This window comes from Maylandia zebra, linkage group LG17 (assembly GCF_041146795.1).
Source record: "Maylandia zebra isolate NMK-2024a linkage group LG17, Mzebra_GT3a, whole genome shotgun sequence".
In the NCBI taxonomy this organism is placed as follows: domain Eukaryota; kingdom Metazoa; phylum Chordata; class Actinopteri; order Cichliformes; family Cichlidae; genus Maylandia; species Maylandia zebra.
Genome location: NC_135183.1, coordinates 34,429,077 through 34,451,986, shown reverse-complemented (window position 1 = coordinate 34,451,986; position 22,910 = coordinate 34,429,077). Strand labels below are relative to the sequence as shown.

The window sequence follows — 22,910 nt, the reverse complement described above, 5'->3', positions numbered from 1 at the left end:
CACCCTTGCCATAATCCTCTACTCGCCCAACAGACCTGCGTACAGGTAGTGATACGTATAAGCTTGACCAGTTAATTTTTCACCGTGATAATCGAGGCCCTGCTTTGAAAATGAATGTCACATAGCTGATGTGAGGTTTAAACCAGTTTGAAAAGAAATCAATCAACCACTCAGTGACACATCTTGAGGTCACTCCCCCCCCGCCTTCACAAACAAGAAGTTTAGAAGAGGAGATGGTTGTCGTTTGTGTGCTTCGTCACATGGAGAGAAAAAAAACAACAACATTGCAATTTGTACTTATTTGACTAGGAAGAATTTATTAAAGGTGAGAAACAAAACAAAACAAAAAGCCACAATCCATTGGTTTAACTGCCTTAAAAGCTATGTACATTATAAATAATTCCACTACAATACAACCATTTGTTTTTCCTAGTCAAGACCTACTTATTGAGATGTTACTGTCTCAAGGGCCTGGCAAGAGGGACAGAAGGGGAACTAATGTCCTGGAGCTGGGAACAAATTTGTCTGTTTGCCACTGAATACAACAGCTGGAATAAGTGAGTGTTTGACTGCAGGTAAGTTATTAATGCCTTGTTACTGCTGAACTGAGGACCAGGATGAAGACGGCAGGTTTTTCTAGACCTAAACTGCTGTAGGGGGATTATACAGAGAGGCCACAACATTAAATCCATCTGCCTAATATTTTGTGAGTCCCCTTTGTGACATCAAAACAGGTCTGGCCCTTTGAAGCAAGGTCACAGGACCTCAGAGGGTGTCTTCCGGTTGCGGGCGCCAAGATATTGCAGCAGATGCAGCGATCGGGCTTATTCTGGTGCATCCTGTGGATGGACTGACATGTGGGGAGGCCATTTCAACACCTCGAGTGTAATGACGAGCCTTTTGTGAACAGGACCTCTGTCATACAGGAGCAAATTAGCCACATTTGGGTGGATGTTAACAGTATCACCCACATGAATACCGATACCAATGGCTTCCCGGCTGAGTGACGCACTGCAACGAGATGATCGAGGTCATTCACTTTACTCGCCTTTGGTTTTTAATGTTGTGGCTGACACATGTAAAGTCTGTTTGCAGATCTCAGCACTCGGAAACAGGAGTGTTTTTCTTGTGCTTGACACTCCCAACAGTTACAGGAACTGTTAACTTGTCTTGAGGTTTAAAAAACTAGCCTGGATACTGGGCATATTGTGAAGTTCTCTGTCATTGGCCCATGTTTTTTTAAGTGCTAACTGCCCTGGTGAGAATCCTGCTGTTGCTGATGTGATGTCGCTGGGTTTAAGTGAGAAGCCGATGACCAGGAGGCAATCACCGATGACGATGGCACACTCTGCACGCTGCTGCCGCACATTGACGTTGTCAGCACAACGACGCTCTCCTCCGACACCTCCTCGACGGTCATTCCTCCACCGGCGGCCTTCCGGGAGCAGTCCATGCAGATGTAGTCCTCATTCTCGGCCATCTCGCATGACACACCCACACAGACCTGGTGGAACCACTCGTCACAGCCGCCATCACACTGAACCCAGTCGACCTGGGAAATAGGAGAGAAAAGAACAAAAAACTCACGTGATGAATTCAGAAATGTGAGTGAGTGAGACAATGACTTTGTCAAGCAGGACACTAAATTCAAAGATAATATTTAACAGCACTCAATCACGTCAGTGTGGACAGTGAAACAAACTTGCTTTTTTCACCACAACAACAAATTTGAAAAGAAGCTGCAGCTTTAATTCAAGAATTTTAATGAAAATACTGCATTAGCAATTAAAGAAGTCTGTTTCACAGCTACAAGTCAGTCACTGTTCAACTAATGTTTGATGTTATTTACTGGAATACATGACTACAACAGAGTAGATCATCTTGGACACACTTCAATTGTTGATTTTCAAAACATTAGAAATAACAAAACAAAAACAAATGTATTTACCAGCGCAGCTAGAAAAAAGTGGTTTTTGCTGTAACGTGAAGCTAAAAAATTTGAAGTAAATTATTATCATTTTCTTTTAAAGGTTACCTTCCTTTCAAAGTAGCGACTAACACAGCACTATGCCATCGTTTTGGGCTACAGTCACGAGCATGCCCTGGATAAATCATCGGTGAATCAAAGGACAGAACTGTAGGGCTAATGATTCCTTAGATTTGATTGGCAGCGCAGACTCAAGAGAGAAGAAGACTAGCCACTGGTTAACTTTGTGCAGTCTGCAGTAGCGTTTCTGATCAAGACGACATCAGGTGGCCTTGTTAATATGTTATGTCTAACTCTCTTTGAGGTGTTCCAGTGCGGTTACCAGCTGTTACTATTCAATAAAAAGGTACCCGATGTTCATTGTGAGAAATGTTTGTTATCCACTCTGGTTTAATAAAACAAACACACATTCAGTGAACGACACCACAGTATTTCCCAGTCTCCTCAGATGGAATCATCAAACTGTCGAGCGGCTCTGTATGCAGACTGATGTTCCGTCTGACACCATGTGAACATCACGACACAATCATGGAGGCCTACAGTTTAACACTGCAGTATGTTTGATTTCGTGCAGTCAATATGGGCTTAAGGGAATTTCACAGTGCAGAACATCAGTAGATACAGAGCCCTGACAAAATCCACATCAAGACTTTGAAAGCTCTGCTCGTGCTTGCTGTACAGCTAATCATATGGGAGCAAATCAACTGCATTTAGGCGTGTAGACAACGTCAACATGACCTGATGCAGTTCAACTTGAGCATTAGAACAAGGAGGAAAAGGTGATTTAGGTGACTTTGAATGTGACATGGTTGTTGATGGGCTAGGCTGAGTACTTCAGAGACTACTGATCTGGGATTTACCCCACACAACCATCTCTAGGGTGAATATCTAGTGAGCAGAAGTTCACTGGGAGAAAATGCTTTGTCGATGCCAGAAGTTAGAGGAGAATGGGCAGACTACTTCAAGCTGAAAGGAAGGCAACAGTAAATAAAACCATGTCCTGACCATGCCACTTAATGACCACCGTATACACACTTTGTACATAGCTTTGTAGATGGCTACTTCCAGCAGGATTACGTCACAACGCTCAAATCATCGCAAACTAGAATCTTGAACATGACAAGGACTCCACCAGTCACCAGATCTCAGTCCTCTAGAACCCATTTAGTGCATGGTGGAACGGGAGATATACACCATGGATGTACAGCTGACAAATCTGCAGCCACTCTTTGATGCTGTCAGATCAATATGGACCAAAATCTCTGAAGAATGTTTCCAGCACCTTGTTGAATCTATGCCAAGATTCAACAATATTGAGAGCTGAGGTGCATCCAACCAGGTACTAACAAAATATATTTGTAGACATAAATTTCTTCATAATAAACTATATTTCAGTCCTATTTCAAGGACGTAGATGTGGTCTACTACCTTGAATCATGTGAGATCAGTTTAGTTTCCTTGCTCCCCAGGTTTGAGTCCACATTTAAACCAGGTGAGCAGGGAATAACCTCTGAGACCACGATGGATCACAATAAAGTAATGACACAAATAAGATTAAGAATATTCAACAATTTTTCAACATATTATATAATGGTAAAAATGGTAAATGGCCTGTATTTGTATAGCGCTTTTACTAGTCCCTAAAGACCCCAAAGCGCTTCACACAACCAGTCATCCACCCATTCACACACACACATTCACACACTGCCATCACCAGTGTGTGAATGGCAAGCTACATTGTAGTCACAGCCACCCTGGGGCGCACTGACATCATTAAGTTTGATGGACACAATCTTAATGTTAAGATTGTGTCCATCAAACATCTATGATTTCCCCCTTGTACCCCTTTCAACACATATCTGGATCTGCAATGGTGAAAATCGGTCGCAAGTGCCTTGAGGCGATTGTTGTTGTTGTTGTTATTTGGCACTGTATAAATGAAACTGAATTGAAATGTTAGTTCGTTTTTTATGGATAATGACAGGTGTGCTCACCTTATCTTTACATGGCCTCTGGCAGTTTTTGGCTGCACACACTGCATTCTCATCATTGGAGTCCTCTGCCCCCGACCAATCATACTTCGAGGGAATGTCAAGAATCTTCTTCTCCTTCCTCTTCTCCATCCCCTCCCTGATGGCCTCTGCCTTTGCGGCCGCTTTCTCTTTCCTCTTTCTCTCCTTCTCCTCTTTGGCCAACCGTTTGGCCAGTTGCTTCATTTCCCGATTCTTTTCCAGGTTGATTTTAAGTTTTTTCTTTTTGGGTTTACCCCCAAGGCCGAGCTCCAGACCCACCCTCTTTAAGTCTTTGGACTTGGGCGGTCGGATATCTCCCATCGCCGAAGTTCCACTGGCAGCTGCAGCAGCCATCAGCATGTGGTGGTGCTCGGCTCTTTCCAATTTGCGTTTCCGTTTCTTCTCGGAATCTTTGAGCTTGATCTTCAGAGGCTTTTCAATCAGAGAGTCGTCAGGCTGGAAAGAAAGGAAGGGGGAGGGGGGCGAAAAGAGCAAATGAGAGCGATCACTGCCATTTCTTATTCTGCATTTACTGCATACATTGTGTGTAATTACACCATCAGAACAAACAAAAATGATTAATCTCAGCATTAAGTCTCTATCCAGCTGTGCAATCAGGTTGCATAATGGCTGAACTTCCTACCTCCATGACCTGCAGGAATCTCTCCTCAGAGGGTGGGTGAGTGGCCTGCAGGATTCTCCAGATGTGCTGGGTCTCATCCAGGGACACCTCCAGCAGGTCTCCAAGCATCATCAGGTCCTCCAGCTGGGCTTTAGCCTGCGGGGACAGCTCAAGAACAGGTGGCTCAAGGCTCCGAGGTACCAGCGGGGTCTTCCTGGGCTGCTTTCTGGGTGTACCCAGATCTGAAATGTAAATATTTTGAGTATGAAATGGGAATCTCCCAAGGAGTAGTTAATGTAATTGTTTATTATGCAAATAAATGCCAAGAGGGAACAATGGGTAAACAGACTCAAAGCAAAGGGATTGTATTAAATAAATGCGGCCTCACTTTGAACACAGGACTTGGAGGCTGAGGAGTAAGCGTGCTCGACACAGAAGGAAGGCGTGGCAGCCAGCCACATGTGACTGACCACCTCCTCTGACTTCACGGGAATCTCCTCATCACAGAACAGGTAGGGCTTCACCTCACCAGGGTCCTGGAGCCAAACAGTCATACAACAACAACACAAGAAGTCAAAATAAAGTCCTATGACACCCCAATTTAAATCACACCACTGATGCCTCCCATACCTTCATATCATATCCGTAAGTCTCCCTGATGTCTTCGTCTGAATCAGTTTCCTCGTCGTCGTAGTCCACAGAGGGACGCGGTGACGTGGCTCTGCTGAAACCAGACTGCTGGAAAGTTTGGATATGACCCTGGGAAACACACACAAACACACACGTACTCTTTAAAATTTCTTCTCACAGGAAAGCTTTTATCTACTGAACTTATCAAAGAAATAAAAGCAAAACAGCAATGATTCTTCAGCTTGTTGTTGAATAAAAACTGTTTTGCCTGATAATTTCCCTAGAGGGTAGATTTAATTTCAGGTTTCAGCTCACCAGTCTGAAATGTGAACTTTCAGACTGCTAAGCCAATCCACTGGCCTTTTTATCTTTTTACAGATTCCTGCCCTCTGCTGGTGAAGTGCACATTTACATCCAAAGCATCAATCTGTATCTCAAAGAGAATTTCTAACCATGCAAAATTATTAATGATCAAAGTACCTGTAAGTCAGGATTGGCAGCGGCTTTCTGCAGCTCAGCGTTGATGATCTTCTCCGTTTTCTCCCTCGCAGCTTGCTCGACCATACGCTGACTCAGCACAGACAGCTTCGCCAGGGCCGAGGACAACTCCTCTGTGGCCAGAGCTTGGCGTGCTCGGTCCTGTTAAGAAAGTTTAACCAACATAAGCGCAGGTAATAAGCAGAGACCAAAAGAAAAAACACTGAGAAGCTCGGATGCTACCAGTTAGGCATTGTAATTTATATGCGTACCTGCCAGCTCATTGCCCTCTCAGTCAAACACTGCAATGCTTCTCCTTCTGGCAGACGCACTGGCAGCTTCTGCAGTGAAACTAACAATGACAGAATGGTCTCTAATCTCGGCCTCCGTGATCGCTGGCACAGCGGACACAAGAATTTGGAGTCTTTACTATTGCTCTGCCAATTCACACCAATCTTCTTCTGAGATCCAGTCTTAGGCAGAGGGACGCAAGCTCCGTGGAACCAGTCTTTACAAAGTTCGCACTGCAACATGAAGCCGCTGGCAGTCTTTCGACACAAACAGAACTTGACCTCCTCGATGCGATCTGCCATGGCCATCTTAGCTAAATTTGCAGCTCGGAGTGAGTGAATGGACTCCACTTCTTTCTGCTCTTTGGCTTTGAAAGCTGCTACAACAGTAGAAGGGTCCCGCACCTCCTCGTGGTTCTCCTCCAGATCACTCAGGGTGTCTGGGTCAAAGCCGCCCCTCTCCTTTTCCATGAGCTCCTTAACACGCTTTCGCTTGCTCTTGCTGTTGCCGTATACGCCAATGTCCACACGAGGACTGAGGACCTAAGAGATATTTGTTATAATTATCATACAGACTTTAAATTAAAGACATTTAAATATTTCTGCATCTCAGCCACAAGTAACATCAAATGTTTCCATGACAGCCCACCTGGAGCAGTGTGTACGTGGAGTTCTTCTTGAGGAACGTGCGAGCAGTCCTCTCCCTCCAGGCTCGAGCTGCAGCTACCTGAGACTCCACCTGAGCTAGCGGATCGAGCCGCACAGGGATGGAGCGGCCCCTGGCCAGCAGGCTCTCCAGCTGATCCAGGTAAGCATAGCTGCTGCCGTTTTGGATGGCCTCCACCTTGGAGGTCCACTCCTTGGCCTTTAGCAGGGCCTCTCGGAGAGCCAAAATATTTGGTAGATACGCTGGGATGTTCCGAGCTTCCAGCACAATGCTCTCAAGCGTTGCCATGCTGTGACGAGGTCTAAGATTATAAGAGCACAAACAAATGTGTGAACCGTCTGATTTTAAAAGGTAGACTTTTATGGGCAATTTAGATCTCCATTCACATGTGAAACCTTACCTGGCCTGCAGGCAGGCGCGAGCTTTATCCTCCCATCTCTCTGACACGGTAAGGATTTCTTGGAGTTCAGCCATGGCCTTCTCCACGGCATGGTGCGGTGCCAAACCCACCCCAGAGTCGATCAGCCTCTTCATGAGCTCCAAAGTGACGCGGTGGGGCTCAGCAAGGGTGGCACGCACCTGAAATTTGATGATGTTCTCAGTCTCTGTTTTGCTCAATCTTTTGATGTTTATGATTTTGACTCATATCTGTCACTGCAAAGATTTTGCTTCCTTTACACTGGCACATAACTACTTAGAAATCTAAATAGTTCTAACAATATGATAACATTCTACAGAAACGGAGAGCAATACGATGTTAGTCCTAAGTTGACTCCTTTTCATTTCCGCTTGGTAACAAAAGTGGAAAACCTTGTGTTTTTGCAAGGACAACAACTAATATCGCCTGATGTGGGCTCACCTCATCAAGCCACCGGGCCTGCTGGAGCTCCTGTTTGAGTCTGGGCAGCTCTGGCAGCTCCACATCCAGGCCACTGCCCAGATCCAAGAGCGCCTGCAGCTTGGAGGAATCTGGCATCTCATCTGACAGCGCCACCTGGGCCCGTTCATGAAAGTCCTCCACATTCTCCAGTAACTCCTGGCAATACGGGCAGTGACAGACACATTTAGAGGTAAAGGAAAAGTAGGAAATGTCAGGGAGTGGTTTAAGAGTATTGGTTGAATGAGCTGGGGGAGCAGAGAAAATTACACAAGAGAGGCTAAAACTAAATTTAAAAACCCCCAAAACAAAACAAAAAAACAATTATAATTGGGATCTATGTATCGACACATGGAACTAACTTTGACTTGTCGCGCCTGGCTGATGATGCAGGGTAGCCTGTACAGCTGCTCTACGAACGCTTTCAGCTCATCCACAGTCAATTTGGTCCGATTGCGATTGCTCTCAGAACGCAGGCGGCTACTGGAGATGCACACAGAAAAAGAGGGGAGAAAAAACCCCAAAGATTTAGTTCCTCTTTGAACAAAACCACCTACAAAATTAATACTGAAAAGACTTTTTAAAAAACTGATATCAGGCCCAGTAACTTGCGAGCGGTAAATCAGCACAAATCATTGTCCTGACCTGTGCCTCTGCTTGCGGCTGAGCAGCAGCTGGGCTACAGAGGAGCACGTCTCTGCCTCTTTGACCATCTCCCTCAGGCGACGGAACAAAGCGTTCTCAGGATACTTTCTGTCCTCTGCGTCCTCGAGCAAAACTTTGAGTTCAATGAGATCTGTGAGGGAGTGACAGAAAGAAAGAGCAGGAGAAAACAAAGATGAGAAAGGATTTAGATATAATAAAGACATAAATAGCTAAATTTAGGGAACAAAATGCTTGTAGTTTATAATGCAATAAAACAGAGACCTTTTTTGTTTTTCTGGTCTGCAGCCAAGGCTTCTGTGACCCTCTTTGCCCAGGTATCATAAGACTGAGCCCGAGTCTTCACGCCATACAGCATGGAGGGGAACTCCTCCAGATCATAGCGATACCTGGAATGGATTGGACAAAAACTGCACATGAAAATTTGTTTTAAGAATTTACTACCAACACAAGCTTGTGCAACTCTTAACATGATTAAAGTTTACGCCATGAATTAAAAAAAGGAAAAAAAAATCCCACCTAAGACACTTGTCGCCAAGAGGACAGTCACAGAGATCTTTCGCGTGGTGGAGACAAACCAGTCGGTCTGGGCTGCAGGAACAGGTCAGCGCAGACAGGAAACAGGTGGTCTTACACTTGTAGCACTGACGCTCATCGTCCGGAACGAGTTCAAAAACCTCCAGCTCGGACGACAGTACCCCCTGTTGGCAATGAGGAAAGCGATGCTCAAATAATCAGAATGGGTTGCATTACATGTATAACATCCACAAAACAAAAAAGAAAAACATTCACCATTTCCTGGACAGCCTGTCTGAGTTTTGTTTCTTCATCCATCATCTCTTGCATTTCTTTATAGACGGCAGCAGCCAGCTCCACGTCGAGGCTCTCGGGATCTGCAGCCATCTTGCAAAGCAGCTCCTCGTGGGAGAAAACGCAGTACCGGTGGAGACGCCGGTAATGGGCGACACACTGGCGGCCCATTGGCAACTGAAGAATGGGCGAAAAACGAGCAAAGTTTTGGCAAAATAATATACATAAAAAATTCAATATTTAAAATAAAAGAGGAGTTTGTATTTTTGCTCCCTCACCCAATCAGCTGTGCAGAAATTAACAGCCTCTGCAAAGTTGTAGCCCTGGTTGAAGCCGCTGTGGTAGGCCCGGGGAAAGGTAACCACAAACTCCCCGGCACACTGATTGGTCCTGTACACCTGAGGAGAGGAATATATATGTAATAAATAAACATGAATATCTCCACATGAATATTTAACCAGATCAAATTCCAACCCAGAGTACGGGCTACATACAGGGACACCATGCTCCATGAGGACGTTGGGATTCATGATGGTGACAAGCTGATGAAGGAGGTCAGGCTGGGAGTCAAAAAGCTCTGGAGCTAACTTTTTCATGACAGCCTCTAATTTCTCTGCTGCAGAGGCCGGGACTCCATACCAAGTCTTGGGTTCTCCCCTGAAGAACAGAAGGAAGACATCAGAATGTTCTTTTAATATTTAGGGCTTCTATTGTACCATAACTCCACAGGGCAGACATAAACATAAGATCAACTATAAAAGCCCTACTGAAGCAAAGGATTACCACTGACATGCAGAATTTTGTTTTCATCAACACTACTACTTATCTGCTGCTTCCAAAACTATACTTCATAAACTTGCCAGTGAAGAAAATTGATGGAGTAGCTCCAGTGGTCTTCGATGTGCCAGCAGAAGGAGGAGAAACACATGCCCACGTAGAGCCAGGGTACCTTCATGCCTGAGATGTCCACGTTGATGTGGGTGAGCACAGATTGCTCCAGCACTGGCATGTTGTTCAAGTTCCAGCCTGAGTTTGCATAATCCTAACAGGAAAGGAAAAGAGTGCTTCTATTCAGAGCAAATTTGAAAGTATTAAATAAATAGACTGGAGGCTGGAGTTTGCTAGATGGAACCACTCAATAAAATACAAAATAAGATGATGTGTGTGCAATTAAAAATCTTTAGCAGAATATATGAGAAAATGAGCTGACAAATGTGCCTCCCCATCAGTGATGGCATTTTTTTTTTTGGGGGGGGGAGAAAAAGAGCAGAAAAATATTACTTTTATTAGATATTATTAAGTAATAATATTACTATTAGATTTAGTTTACTTAAACAATACTGTCTCTACGTGTTACTTTTCAACTTTTGTCAAGGCAACACATCACCACGTTACGATATTTATACTGTGTAACCATCTTCTCACCTCCTCATCTCCCATCAGCCTCCTCTTTCCGTCCCTGACAGGGAATCCGCTGCCGACATCCTTGGAGCTGATGTCTGCTCCATACTCTACAATGACATCCTCCTCAATGCTGCTGACCAGACGCCAGAACTCCTTCTCCACCAACTCTGTGGGGACCATCTGAGGAGTGTAAGATGGATCTTATGACATATCCTGTTTTAGGTCTTCGCTGAAAGGCTTGAGAGCAGCATCCGTTTACTCATTCTAGCTCTACTGAGTAGATTTCACATACATGAACAGGCATGTTGAAGTAGTCAGACTTGAAGTGGTCGGCCATCTCTCCGAAGCTTTGCAGGCTGTACTCCCTCACAGCTTGCTCGAAGCCAAATGCCTCCCTAGGCTTACTGCATTCCTGTGTAGGAGCATGAACAATTCATTAGAGTTACTGCTTTTGAAGCCACGCCCATTTGAGTAATTAAACTTTAGGTCGGTTGCTAGAAACAGACTTTTGTCTCTCTGTTCTATATATTTCTTTCAGTCCTCACCCGTATACTCAGTATGATGAGTACTATAGTAACTGTAAGAGCACCAATCTTTGACATGAGAAACATTTGTGGTATACCACAGATGGCTCAGGGAGAATAAAAGCACATTCAGCGCCTACCTCAGCAACACACTTAGGGCACCGCCAGTCTCCTTTGGGTACGTCCTGCAGAGGTGGGATCAAGCAGAAGGTGTGGTAGCTGTCGTCACAGCCATCACACAGCAGGAGCCGGTCCTCTTCGTCCCCTCGTCCACACACAAGGCAGAGATAAAGGTCGATCTGAGGGTTAGCGCCACATTTTTTTTTTTTTTTTTTTAAAGGGAAAACAAAACAAGATGCAAAAATTGTTGTGGTATTGAATAACATGGTTAATTTTGACACTCAACACAATGAAATGATGAAATCACACTCACAAAGTTGACCTCCAGGGTCTCCTTGCGTGGTCTCATCTTGATGGCGAAGGCCTGGGCTTTGAGGTGCCGCTGCTTCTTGTTGAATCCATCATCTAAGTGAATTGGAAAACTACAGTAAGAGGAGTGGCTCTTGGTTTTTGTGTTTAAAAACAAAACATAAAAACAAAGCCTACACAAGTCAATCAAAATTTTTGTTTACCAGCTGATACGATCTCCAAGCCGACCATCTTGGGACTCGCTCCAAAAATTTTAAGGGTTTTTGGCTCCTTGTTTTCCCGCTAGAGAACAACAACAATAACAGCATTAGACTGTGAAACAAAGTGATCCTGCTAAATGTTAAGACATCCTCGGTCATTCCTGACACAGGAATCTGGATGTGCAGAGGGAATGCCAAAAGTTAACGTGTCAAGCACTTTTTTAAACTTTTATTTTGGGGGACTAATTGTTCTGCTACAAATGATAACTTCATGACCCATTTGCAACAATGTTATCAAATGTTACACTCAATGAAACGCATTAGTGCTCATGGCATTTTTAATTTTAGGTCAGCATGGGTTACAAACTCAACTCTGAGTTAATGTCTGAGCAGCTTCACTTTACCTCTGATTTCAGGCGCCTGGATCGTCTCTCTGGCAGTAGCCGCTCTTTGGTTTGCAATCCATCACCTTCTCCATCTTTATCCTTCTCATCCTCCTCATCGTGCTCCTCTTCCTCTACAGCCTCCTCGCCAACTCCCTCATCTACCTCATCCCCATCATTTCCCTCATCATACAACCTTTGGAGGCCCTAATCGGAGGCAAAATGATCACTGAATAGGTTACCGAAGAAAACCAGGATGTTATTTGGCCCAAAGGTTATTACAAGCTATTAGTAACAGGACATTTATATACAGTATGAAGTGTTTTGGGAGAAACTTCCCTAAGTACAAACATATACATGCAATTTAGACAAGAAACCTCAGAATCTACTTATGATGGTCTAAAACATATTAGCTGTTGTTTTCCTCCCAATTATGATATAAAATGCAGTTAAACAGCATTCAGCACCACTCACAGTTAGTGTGGCTCCAGTCTGGAAGAGCTCATAGGGGTAAAGGATCCTCTCATAGTGAGAACGTAGAAGAGACCCGGTGCCTTTTCCAGCAGGGTAGCCCATTCGGCTGGCCACCTTGGACCATAATTTTTCTTTACACACCGTCTCAAAGCCACCCTCGGATGACACAATCTTTAATGCACACAAGGAAAACATTTTTTTTTTTAGCTCTTACCACTTAATCTATCTAATCATCCAAAATAGGTTTTAACATCATAAGGTAAAAAAACAAAACAAAAAACAAACAACTTTTTTTTTGTGCTGCCGAAGGGTCCTTATAGGGCTGCTCGATTATGGCAAAAATGATAATCACGATTATTTTCACTGAAATTGAGATCTCGATTATTTGACGATATTTATTTAACCCTTTAAGACCTACCATAGAACCAAGTCCGCCAGAGCTTATATTATTTTTTTACATGCTGTAGTGCCATTTGTGGGAGCATTTCAAGTTGCTATACATCAATACAACTGTTATAGCCCATATTTTAATAATATGTATGCATTAAGTCCATAGTAACTACATTAATTGCAAAAAAGTGCAATAAGCTACAAAAAAAATTGAAAATCGTTTTTTTTTTTTTTTTTTACATATATTTCTACTTGGAGAAATTTAAGAGGTTTATCCCTCAAAACTTTAAATACAAAAAAGTTGCAAAAAATAGTTTACAACAACAGGAAATTTATTTTGAGTGTCTTCATAGTTTTATTTTGGAGATACAGCAATTTTTATATACTGCAGGAAAAACGAAAGAACAATCCTATGATGCAAATTTGCAAAGAAAACAGCAGGTGCATCAAAATAAACTATTTCCAGCTGTGCAATTCGAGTTCTAAGCATCCCAGAAACTATTCAGAAAAGTCAAACATGACTTATAAAAACACCAGTATAGGCTTTTAAGGCCTACAAGTAAAAAACTACATTTTACGCGAATATGGCGTCACGTCCGGTGTCGGACAGGAAATGGCGGACATGCGATAGTTCGCGCTGACGTCTGTTTCAATGTGGGAAGTGTTACGAACAGCTGATCAGATTGGCAAAGCGTGTTTCTGGAATATTATGTTTTTGTTCCTGCAAGCGCTTTTTATGCAATTTTTTGCAAAGCTTTATGTGGAAGGAAACTGTGACCGAGGACAAGCTGATGTCATAAGATGTAAGTTTCATATGCAAAAAAAATTATTGCGCTAGCTTACATGATTCAGGTTCTACAGGGATTTAAAAATAGTTACACAAAACGGAGCGTTCTGCTCTGACCGGCTTTAAAGGGTTAACAATAACAATGTATTGAATAATGACTTTAAAAAATAATAGAAAATAGTGTGCAAATACTGATAACAGTGCAAATGTTTGCAATATAAGAAATAAATGAAAAATGTAAACATCTATGTTTAGTGAACTTTGCAGTGTTGCTCTATGGTGCAGCTACTCCACCATAGCAAAGTTTACACACTGTGTCTACTTGATCCATGTCTGTCTCCGCGAACCCATAATGTTTCCACACCACTGAAGTTTGGGTTTTTTTTACCTCTCTTTTCAACCAACGGCAGTCACTCTCCTCTCCAAATATCTTCTGCTTAGCTTTCCGAGCTTCCCTTGGGTCCTCTTAATTGTTGTGACACGTGTTCGAAATGCAGAGAGGTGCGCTCGATTTGCCACACGGAGCAGCGCGAGAGTAAAGCTTGAGGGAGGTGCTAATAATCGGCTCAGTCATTTTTAATGATCGTTGAAAGCCCAGATCGTAATCGTGATTAAAATTCGATTAATTGAGCAGCCCTAGGTCCTTATTTACAAAAGTTCACTAAAAAAAAAAAAAAAATCTATTTTTAGGTTAAAAAACAAAAATCTGAACACAAAACAAAAACAAACAAACAAACAAACAAACAGAAAAAACAAAACACATCCATGCTGACTGGTTCCACCTTGCTGAGCTGGTAGAGGTCCAACAGTTTCCTCTCCACATGAGGGAATCGAATCTTAGATCCCTGCAGCTCCCAAAACTTTGCAATTTGATCCAGAAAGTTGAGCTTTACGCGAGTGAGCGCCTGGAAAAGCAGCAGAGAAAGAGTAAAAAGACAGATTAGAAAAATCAGAGGCTGGTATTCATTTTGTTTCCACATTTTGGTGCCAGGAAAACCAAGAAATTTGCATTGGGGGGAAAAAAAAAAAACAACACACACACACACACACACACACACACACACACACACACACACACACACACACACACACACACACACACACACACACACACACACACACACACACACACACACAAAAACAACAACAGTATGTCCAGACACCAGATCTATTTCGACAACTTCCATACATAAATACTGTTTGAGATCAGTAAAAAATAGGTAATGCAGTCTGATAATGATAATCTGCGCATTTCTAATATATATAAAACAACATTGCAGCTGTCCTGGTGCCCTGAACTGAAACAACACATATCCAAAATTTGACTTTAAGGGCATCCATGACATCAAACGTTGGACACAATTAAAACTAAACTGAAAAAAATAATAATGCAGCTTTTTGTTTTGTTTTAATAACCTTTTCCTAGTCAAAATAAAAACTGCAGTGTATTTTTCCCCCCTGAGTGAGACTTTTCTTTCTTGGTGTCCACATCTCCTCAGACCCGACATGGTCTGCCCCCATTCAGGTCCAGTCCAAAAAGGCTACATAGTGCCTGTACCACCTCTGACAACTGAGGAAGTTCGGGGTCTCCCCAGTGATCCTCAGGACTTTCTATGCAGGCGCTGTGGACAGCATCCTCAAACAGAACACTGCATCCTTGTATAGGAACAGCTGTGTTAAGGATCAAAAAGCTCTTCAGAGACTGATCCATACAGCAGAACGCTGCTGCAAGACTGCTCTCCCCTCCCTACAGGACATCTACACCTAGAGAAGCTCAGATATTGAAGGACCCGTCCCAACCAACTGTTCCATCAGGCAGAAGGTTCCGCACCATCCGGGCAAGAACAGAGAGATTCAAGATAAGCTTCTATCCCCAGACCATCTGTGTCTTAAACCAGAACATGCTGCCCCACTCCCCACCCACAGCATTCATAAGTGACTGAGAGAGGACTTATTCTCAACACATCCCAACCTGATTCTTCTCGCCTTTACTACAGCACTAGACACTTTAACACCCACTGCACAATGTACATTTTTAGATTTTCAATTTAAACATTTCAAGATTGTTTTATTTTATTTTATTCACTTAATGTACATAATTCACTTACTTACTGCATATAATGTGGTCTTTTGTATAATTCACTTAATGTACATAATGTTCTCTCTTTTTGCACAGTCAAGGAGTGTGTCAGGACACGTTCCACTGCGTGTTGTACTCATAACTATGCATGTGACAAATAAAGGATCTTGAATCTTAATTATCTATCATACACACAGCCAAAGCAGTAACAATAATGGCTTCAGTCTCATTATAAACAATGACTGGAGTTATTTTATTTATTCATTCATTTGTGGCAAACTCACCTCAAGTTCATTCAGCCTTTGCACTCGAGGAGTGAACCGGAAGTTGCGTACATCACAGGCAAACGGAGGCTGCCAGTCCTGATTGACAACAGAAAAGAAATATTACATTCACCAAAACAACCTGAGCAATGAGGAAATCATTGTGACAACACGTGACTAGTTTAAAGTAAAAATCAAAATCTAAATGTATCTGTTGCATGTATGCATGTAGACGCCATTAGGCCCAATGTCTACCATCGTTCCACTTTAACTTAGCTAGCCACCACTTTAAAACCAAAACACCAGGTGGGAGTGAGGAAAACAGCTACATTTTCTTCGCACTTTCGCCCACAATTTTTCTGAACAACAAACGGAAAGCAGTGCCAAAAATGTTTAATTAAAAACTGAAAAGAAACTGAGCCTCGTTTGACCTCTATTTAGACTAATGGCAACTAGTAGCGTCGCTGCGTTTCGTAAAATCCACGCAGGCCCAAAGTAAGCCAGCTCAGGATCACAAAGAGACAACAAACCAAAAACCTCTGCAGACCTTTAGTTTTATAAAAAAAAAAAATATATACCTGAGGGGGTCGGATTTTGCAGATGCCCGTCTTCTCTGCAATAGGTCGGATCTTGTTGATGAATCCCAAAGGATCCGAGAAATCCTCCCAACTCGGCTCAAACACCGGGCATTCAGGAGGGGGCACGAACTCCGCAAACGCAGACATATCGGCGTCCATCCAGTGACAGTCTTTAAAAAAAATATATCAGGGATAAAAGTGCGCAAAGTTGAGCCTCAGGAGTCCATAATTGTGTTAGCTGCAATTGTTTCTTCCTTCTTCTTCTTTAGTGTCCATCGTGATTCTTCTAATGTCCCCAAATAACAAATCACGTCAGTGACAGGAGCATCCCAGGGGCGAAACCTAATGTGATGTGAAAAGTGAAGGCAAAAAATACAACAAGAACCGAGTCAATGATCCATGTCACTCCTGTATCCGTAAACAGAGGGCCAAACCAGGCCGGGGTATCACCACCAAATCCTCCCCCTACCTGGGACGGAGGGCAGTGTCAGTCCAAAAACACCACCATTGCTCCTCTCAAACCAAAGCTTCAGGAGGAAAAAAAAAACTGCGGTGAAGACTTGGCCGCAGACGATTTGGAGAAGAAGTTTTACAATACCCAACACACAAAAACACTCCGTCTATTATGTTAAACAAGCTAGCATCGCTTCTGCACTACCTGGGCAGTGCATGCTTTTTTTCGTGAGGATGCATTTCCAACAAACTTATCTAAGGTTAGCTGTAATGTTCACTAGCTAACGTAATCACGCTAGTGAACTCGTCGATGTCCTCCAAAATAAACTCCAGCCTCTTCGTCCTCCTACTCTGGTGGCACCAGTCAAGCTTGAAAACAACACGGATAAGCCTAGTACCAAGCGTACACTGTTGACTGTTTCCTTCTCTCCGCACATCAGCCCCCATTCATTGAAGCATTTGAGGCGACGGAGAACTAGCACACAGCTAATTTCGTAAGCTAAAAGAAGCTTAGCTACCGCTTCCCGTTGCGCAGCTAACATTGACGTTAGCTGGCACAGTCGGCTGAGAAGAACGGTCCTCCGTGGTTTAAGCAGGTTAAATGAAATCGCATATACAAAAGCAATACTCTCTTTGCTTTGTTTTACCGGAGGCAGCTTTCCGTATATTTAAACGTCGTCTATACCTATTGTAGTCGGATTAGCAAACGTGCTAGCTACAACTAGCAAGGAAAGGGAAGAGCTCTTATGGTGCTTTCATGGACACTCGGAAAAAGTTTCACTACTTTTGAATTCATTGCTGTTTTTTCATCTAACTTTGATGCTTGCGTGAAGAAAATATATTTGGTAACAAGCGCTAATAAATTCATATTAGTTGTAAAAATCTGCTGGATTGATTGCTGTCACAGTTCTGCGTTTAAGCAAAGGTGCTGGAAAAATCAGCAGTACGAATGCGGTTGGCGGTGTCAGTAATGTATCTTCGAGCAGATGTCGGTTAGAGGGGATCTCCTTAATGTGGCACACACTCAGGCTGTCAGCACAGCAGCCCCATACGCCTGTTGATCACATATTTTGTTTATACATGCAACGTGTCAGAAGAAATTTGGTTGGAAGGCAGCTTGTTTCAAGCCGTGGGTAAACTGGGTATATAAAAGCTCAGCAAAAGATAAAGAATGATTATTTGTAATTGTGCACTTAGTTGATTCCAACAATCCAAATGTCTGTAAATGAGTATGTCTCTTTATTGTGTTAGACACTTTGTTGCTGAAGTTGAACATATCTGCCACTAGTTTACATAGGCCGAGACAGATTAATTTCTAATACAGCATAATTTACTAGAATACAGTAACTGTGTAAATCCTGAGCCACCCCTCATGACTTTATATTGTGCTAAGTGAATAAGTTGCACGAGTTTATAAAAGTATGCATGGCAAAAACAGAGTTTGTATAATTCTTATGAGCTTGTAAGTTGATATTTGGTTCGACCACCATTATACTTCTACACAGGCTGAACTCTCTTATGCAATCTTTCTTCTAATCTCTTTAAATAGTGCTCAGGAGTAGTCCTCCGGGCTTCTAGAAGAACATTCCAAAGCTTCGGATGTTGGCTGGCTTTTGTTCTGTTTCAATAATGTTGAGGTGCGGGCTCTGTGGTTACAGTGTGTTTTTCTATCTAATTATACTATATTGGCACAGTGTTTGGGATCACTGTCATGTTGAAAAATAAAACCGTTATCATTTGGCTGCATTCCAGATTCTATTGCATGGTGGATCAAAATCTGATGGTCCTTTTCTGTGTTCCCCTGAAAATGGTCAGGTTTAAGAAGTGGATTGTATGTGTGTGAAAAACAGCCCATGTCAGAGGAAAACTTTGAAAGCCTGGAGAACTATTGTTCAAGGCCACTTTAAATTAAATTACAAGAAACTCTGGCTCCTCAGAAGTAAAATATAAAGAAGTGAAGGCTGTCTCAAGTACATAAGAATCCAAATATTATAACATAACATGATCCATGTCAATTCTAAACTACTAAATAAATAACAGCTGCAGTGGGATGCACTTTACATAGCATACGGAGTGTTACGTCATCTTCTGAACCAAAAGCTACGTAAAAATCTAAGTTTTAGAATTAGAGTTTGATTTTATCTGTTGGTAACAGTGGCTGAGGTGACTGTATTTGACTTAATACAATATTTTATTGTGTTTTTATTTTAAGAAGGATGAACTACTTAGGCTGGCACAGTTGCTGCAGTGGGCTGTATTGTCCCCTCATAGCATCAGGTCCTGGCTTTAAAACCAGGATTTATGGCTAGCTTTATAGTTAGCGGTTTTCTCAACACACATGCCAAACCCTCTGCACAGTATGGCCCAGTCACCAGCTTGCTGTCAATGAGTTAAGCAGGAGGGATGACAGGTAGGTAAACAATGCCAAAATGTGTGACTGTATTGTAGCAAACAGCTACTTAAGTTTCAAATCTGTGAAACTGACAGTAGGCTACATCACTGGCAGCTTCTGGCTTTTCCTCACAGGAGGCTAGACTGGCAATCGAACAACTAACTAACCAACTCCAGGCAAAAAATCATCAGCTAACTTAACAACATAGGTATTTACCTCTGTTTAGTCAGGACTTTTTTTCTTTTTTACAAGCAGTTAGTCTTGACCAACAATTAAAAAGTGTCATCTGTCTGCCTTTTTTCAGGGGGGCATTGTGTTGTATATGTGGGGAAGGGGCTTACTGGTGATGCAGTTGGCAGGTGTGGAGGCAGTGTGCTGCACTGTGTGCATGTGGGGAGTGGGCTAACTGGTGATTGCAGTGGTGTGTGTGTGTTGGGTGGGGGGCATTATGCTGTATGTAGAGGTGGGGGGAGAGAAAGGCAGGTCAAACAATTGAGGAATGGTATGTATATGTTATAAGAAAAAGTATATAACATTGTAAAAACAATGTAGTCTAAATGTTACTGTGTTACAGTAAACCTCTGTGGGAAACACTGAAACAACATTGAAAGAAAAATGATCTTAATATGCTGGTAAGAGGGCAAAAGGTGTTTCAAATTACTCTATGAGTCATACATTTGGGTCCCATCTTGCTTTCCACACAGCTTCACATAACAAATTCAAAGCGCATCGAAAAATATCTACTTTGTCATTAAACCATTAATTATTACATTTTAATGTGAAGTATGTTTTAAAGTTTGTTTTTAAAACTTTACATGGTAAAGAAAAGACCAACACAATAATCTAGTAGCACTGTAGCACTTAGAGACATTGGCATAAAAAGTTCTTACTCGTCTGTGATTCCCCTCAGGCCTGTGGTCAGGTTTCCTCTGCAGGTCAACAAACATTATGGAGAAGAAGCTTTGGTTGGTCAGTTTTTTAAGGTAAACAATATAATAATAAATAGAAGGATACCTTCAAAATCAACGTGGTCAACCTCAATATAGTCAATGTGAAGGTTCACAGGTTTCCACAACAAATATCAGATCAACAAATATTTCAGAAACACTCTGACATGCTAGCAGTAGTATCTAAACTGTATAATAATAAAAACTAGAACTCATCTTTTCTGATACCAAAGTCCATTTTAATGTATTTAAACACTATTTTTTTTCTTTTTGTAGAACCTGTGCATCGAGAACACCCGTATCATTGCACATAACAAAGTTCACAGTGGATAAAGTCTTCACTCCACCAATGGGGAAACATCATGGATGTCTTGAAGGCCGATGACCGCTTCATGTGAGGATCTTTACCATCTGAATCATGTTTCTCTGATGGAAAAGTACAGCAAAAACACTCCCTGTCAACTATTGGCAGCTTTAATGACTCTACAGTGCACCTCAGAGGCACAGAGCAGCAACTGCACCAACTAGGATCAGGGAAACATTTTTTTTGTAGTTTTTAAAAAGTGAGTTATCTCTTAGCCTAGATTATCATGAAGCTGTAAGTTTGGTGTAGCATAATGACTGAAAGCAAACAGAGGTGTTAGTGTGTTGTTGTGTAGTTGCCATTTGATCTAACATCATTTATTGCTGTTTTCAGCATGCTGGTCAATGCCATCCAGAGAGCAGGTATGACTGAGCTTCTGAACCAGCAGGTGGTGTTCACCTTCTTCGCTCCCACTAATGATGCTTTCAATGCACTGCCGCAGGATGAAGGCAACAGGCTGATGCACGAGTTTTATTCAACCACACAGCTTCTCTTTATTCACATTCTTTATTTATTTATTTTTTTTGGGGGGGGACACTTCCATGTGTGACAACTGCAAGTGTCCAGAGTGAGGACATACTGAGGGACCCACTGCTGCACATAATCTGTGAGGCTTTGCACCCCTAATGATCCACCAGGAGAAACTCAGCAGTGTGTGAGGAAGAGGAGGAGGAAGAGCCAGCAGCAGCTGACAGATGGAGAGAATAGACAGACTGTTCCCTGTTTGTGAAGGACTGCTAGAAACGTTTAAAATAACTCATTGTCTGTCCTGAATCAGTCGTATTAGGTAATGTTCAAATTATTTTATCATTCCAGTGTTTTCAGTGTGGGAGAAAGTACTCAGGGCCTTCAAGTTACACACTATGAAAGGCAGCAACAAGTTGTGTGTGTATGTAAATGATGGCGTGAGTGTGTGTACATCTATGGACATCAACTTGATGTTTGCTAAAATGATAACTTATTAATTCATATAGAAAACAAGTTCTTTCTGAGAAAAACTAAAATCAACGCCAGAGAGGGTTAAAATAATTTTATGAAAAAGTTAATCACACATTTGATTTCCAATAAATGATAAATAACAAACAGGAGAAATATATACAAAACAAGAAAACGGCACACATGAGAGAAAAGGTCACATGACAGCACAGCATTTTCTACCCACACTTTGAACTGAATAACAAATAACATGTATTTATTAAACTTGTAGACAATGAAAACAAACAGAAATCAGAGTGTAAAATTTAAAAAACTTTTATTGATGTTAACTTTTTTTTTTTTTTAAGTTATTAAAAAGAAAACCCAACAGAGGAACCCCTCTGAGCAAGCATAGGTGACAGTGGGGAGGAAAAACTCCCTTTTAAGAGGGAGAAACCTCCAGCAGAACCAAGCTCAGTGAGGGGCCGCGGCCGTTCTAAGGGTTTTCTTAAGTATATCATTTAAAACTAACCAATTTGAAGTTTCCAATTCGTTTTCCAGAAATGTTTCATATCACGATTTCTTTTACATTACATCAGCTTTGTTTTGTTTCCTGGTGAAACAAAACAGTCGGCCTATAGATGAGAAAAACTGATGTATGCAACTTGGTTTCTTCGATAGTTTGGCTGCCTCCTTTATGAAAATTTCAGCAATCATATTTTCGATTGCTGGCTGATTTAATTCCAAGGCTAGCAAAACTAATCCTGCATTTTTAAACTCTTTACACATGGCTTTGAAAATCACCTCTTGGAAGTTTTTGAACTTCTCTAAGGGGATTTTATCAATTTCATCCTTGATTTTAGCCCAGATGTTGTTGGTATGCTGGTTGTAGATGTCTGAAACTCTTTCCAGGCTGATGACTTTGCCTGATTTGAATGCTCGGAGCAGTTCTACACTGCAATCATCGAGTCCATCCTCACCTCCTCCATCACCGTGTGGTACGCTGGAGCCACTATCAGGGACTATCAGGGACAAACAGAGACTGCAGCGTGTTGTGTATGTATATATCTTTCAACGTAGCACTCTTAATTCTTATTCTCATGTATATATCTCATGTATAGCTCATGCACATATCTTTCTACGTAGCACTTTTAATTCTTATCCCTACTTTTATTTTTTCATGTCTATTTAAGTGCTATTTATGACACTATGTTTGCACTGAAGCACCGCAGCAATTTCCTAATGTTGTAAACCTGCTCAACATTTGGCAATAAACCCCTTTCTGATTCTGA

At 42.1% G+C, this 22,910-nt stretch overlaps 1 protein-coding gene and 1 long non-coding RNA gene across 2 annotated transcripts; one reads left to right on the top strand and one right to left on the bottom strand.

Annotated features, from left to right (window-relative positions):
- Positions 1-284: 284 nt before the first annotated feature.
- On the bottom strand, positions 285-17,770 carry kdm5a (lysine demethylase 5A). Its single transcript, XM_076875463.1, has 29 exons — positions 17,017-17,770; positions 16,548-16,889; positions 15,991-16,068; positions 14,409-14,531; positions 12,450-12,620; positions 11,997-12,182; positions 11,596-11,674; positions 11,397-11,488; positions 11,104-11,262; positions 10,732-10,851; positions 10,461-10,619; positions 9,896-10,077; positions 9,530-9,692; positions 9,314-9,433; positions 9,018-9,212; positions 8,745-8,926; positions 8,490-8,614; positions 8,208-8,358; positions 7,925-8,045; positions 7,545-7,721; positions 7,086-7,264; positions 6,668-6,986; positions 6,001-6,561; positions 5,732-5,890; positions 5,252-5,380; positions 5,010-5,157; positions 4,643-4,863; positions 3,982-4,455; positions 285-1,552 (listed from the first exon to the last, which is right to left on the bottom strand). Exons 2-29 carry the CDS (start codon positions 16,704-16,706, stop codon positions 1,247-1,249), a joined length of 5,238 nt encoding a protein of 1,745 aa, XP_076731578.1. The 5' UTR covers positions 16,707-16,889; positions 17,017-17,770; the 3' UTR covers positions 285-1,246.
- Positions 17,771-19,919: 2,149 nt separating this feature from the next.
- On the top strand, positions 19,920-22,910 carry LOC143413113 (uncharacterized). Its single transcript, XR_013093694.1, has 2 exons — positions 19,920-20,733; positions 21,037-22,910. It is a non-coding gene; the product is annotated as an uncharacterized LOC143413113 (long non-coding RNA).

What these genes read in the sequence shown, in the direction of transcription:
- kdm5a (XM_076875463.1), bottom strand. Translation starts at nt 16,706, where the DNA reads ATGGACGCCGATATGTCTGCGTTTGCGGAGTTCGTGCCCCCTCCTGAA. An exon ending in GCAAAATCCGACCCCCTCAG is followed by an intron (nt 16,069 to 16,547) that starts GTATATATTTTT and finishes GTTGTCAATCAG; the next exon opens with GACTGGCAGCCTCCGTTTGC. An exon ending in CTTGGAGATCGTATCAGCTG is followed by an intron (nt 11,489 to 11,595) that starts GTAAACAAAAAT and finishes CAATTCACTTAG; the next exon opens with ATGATGGATTCAACAAGAAG.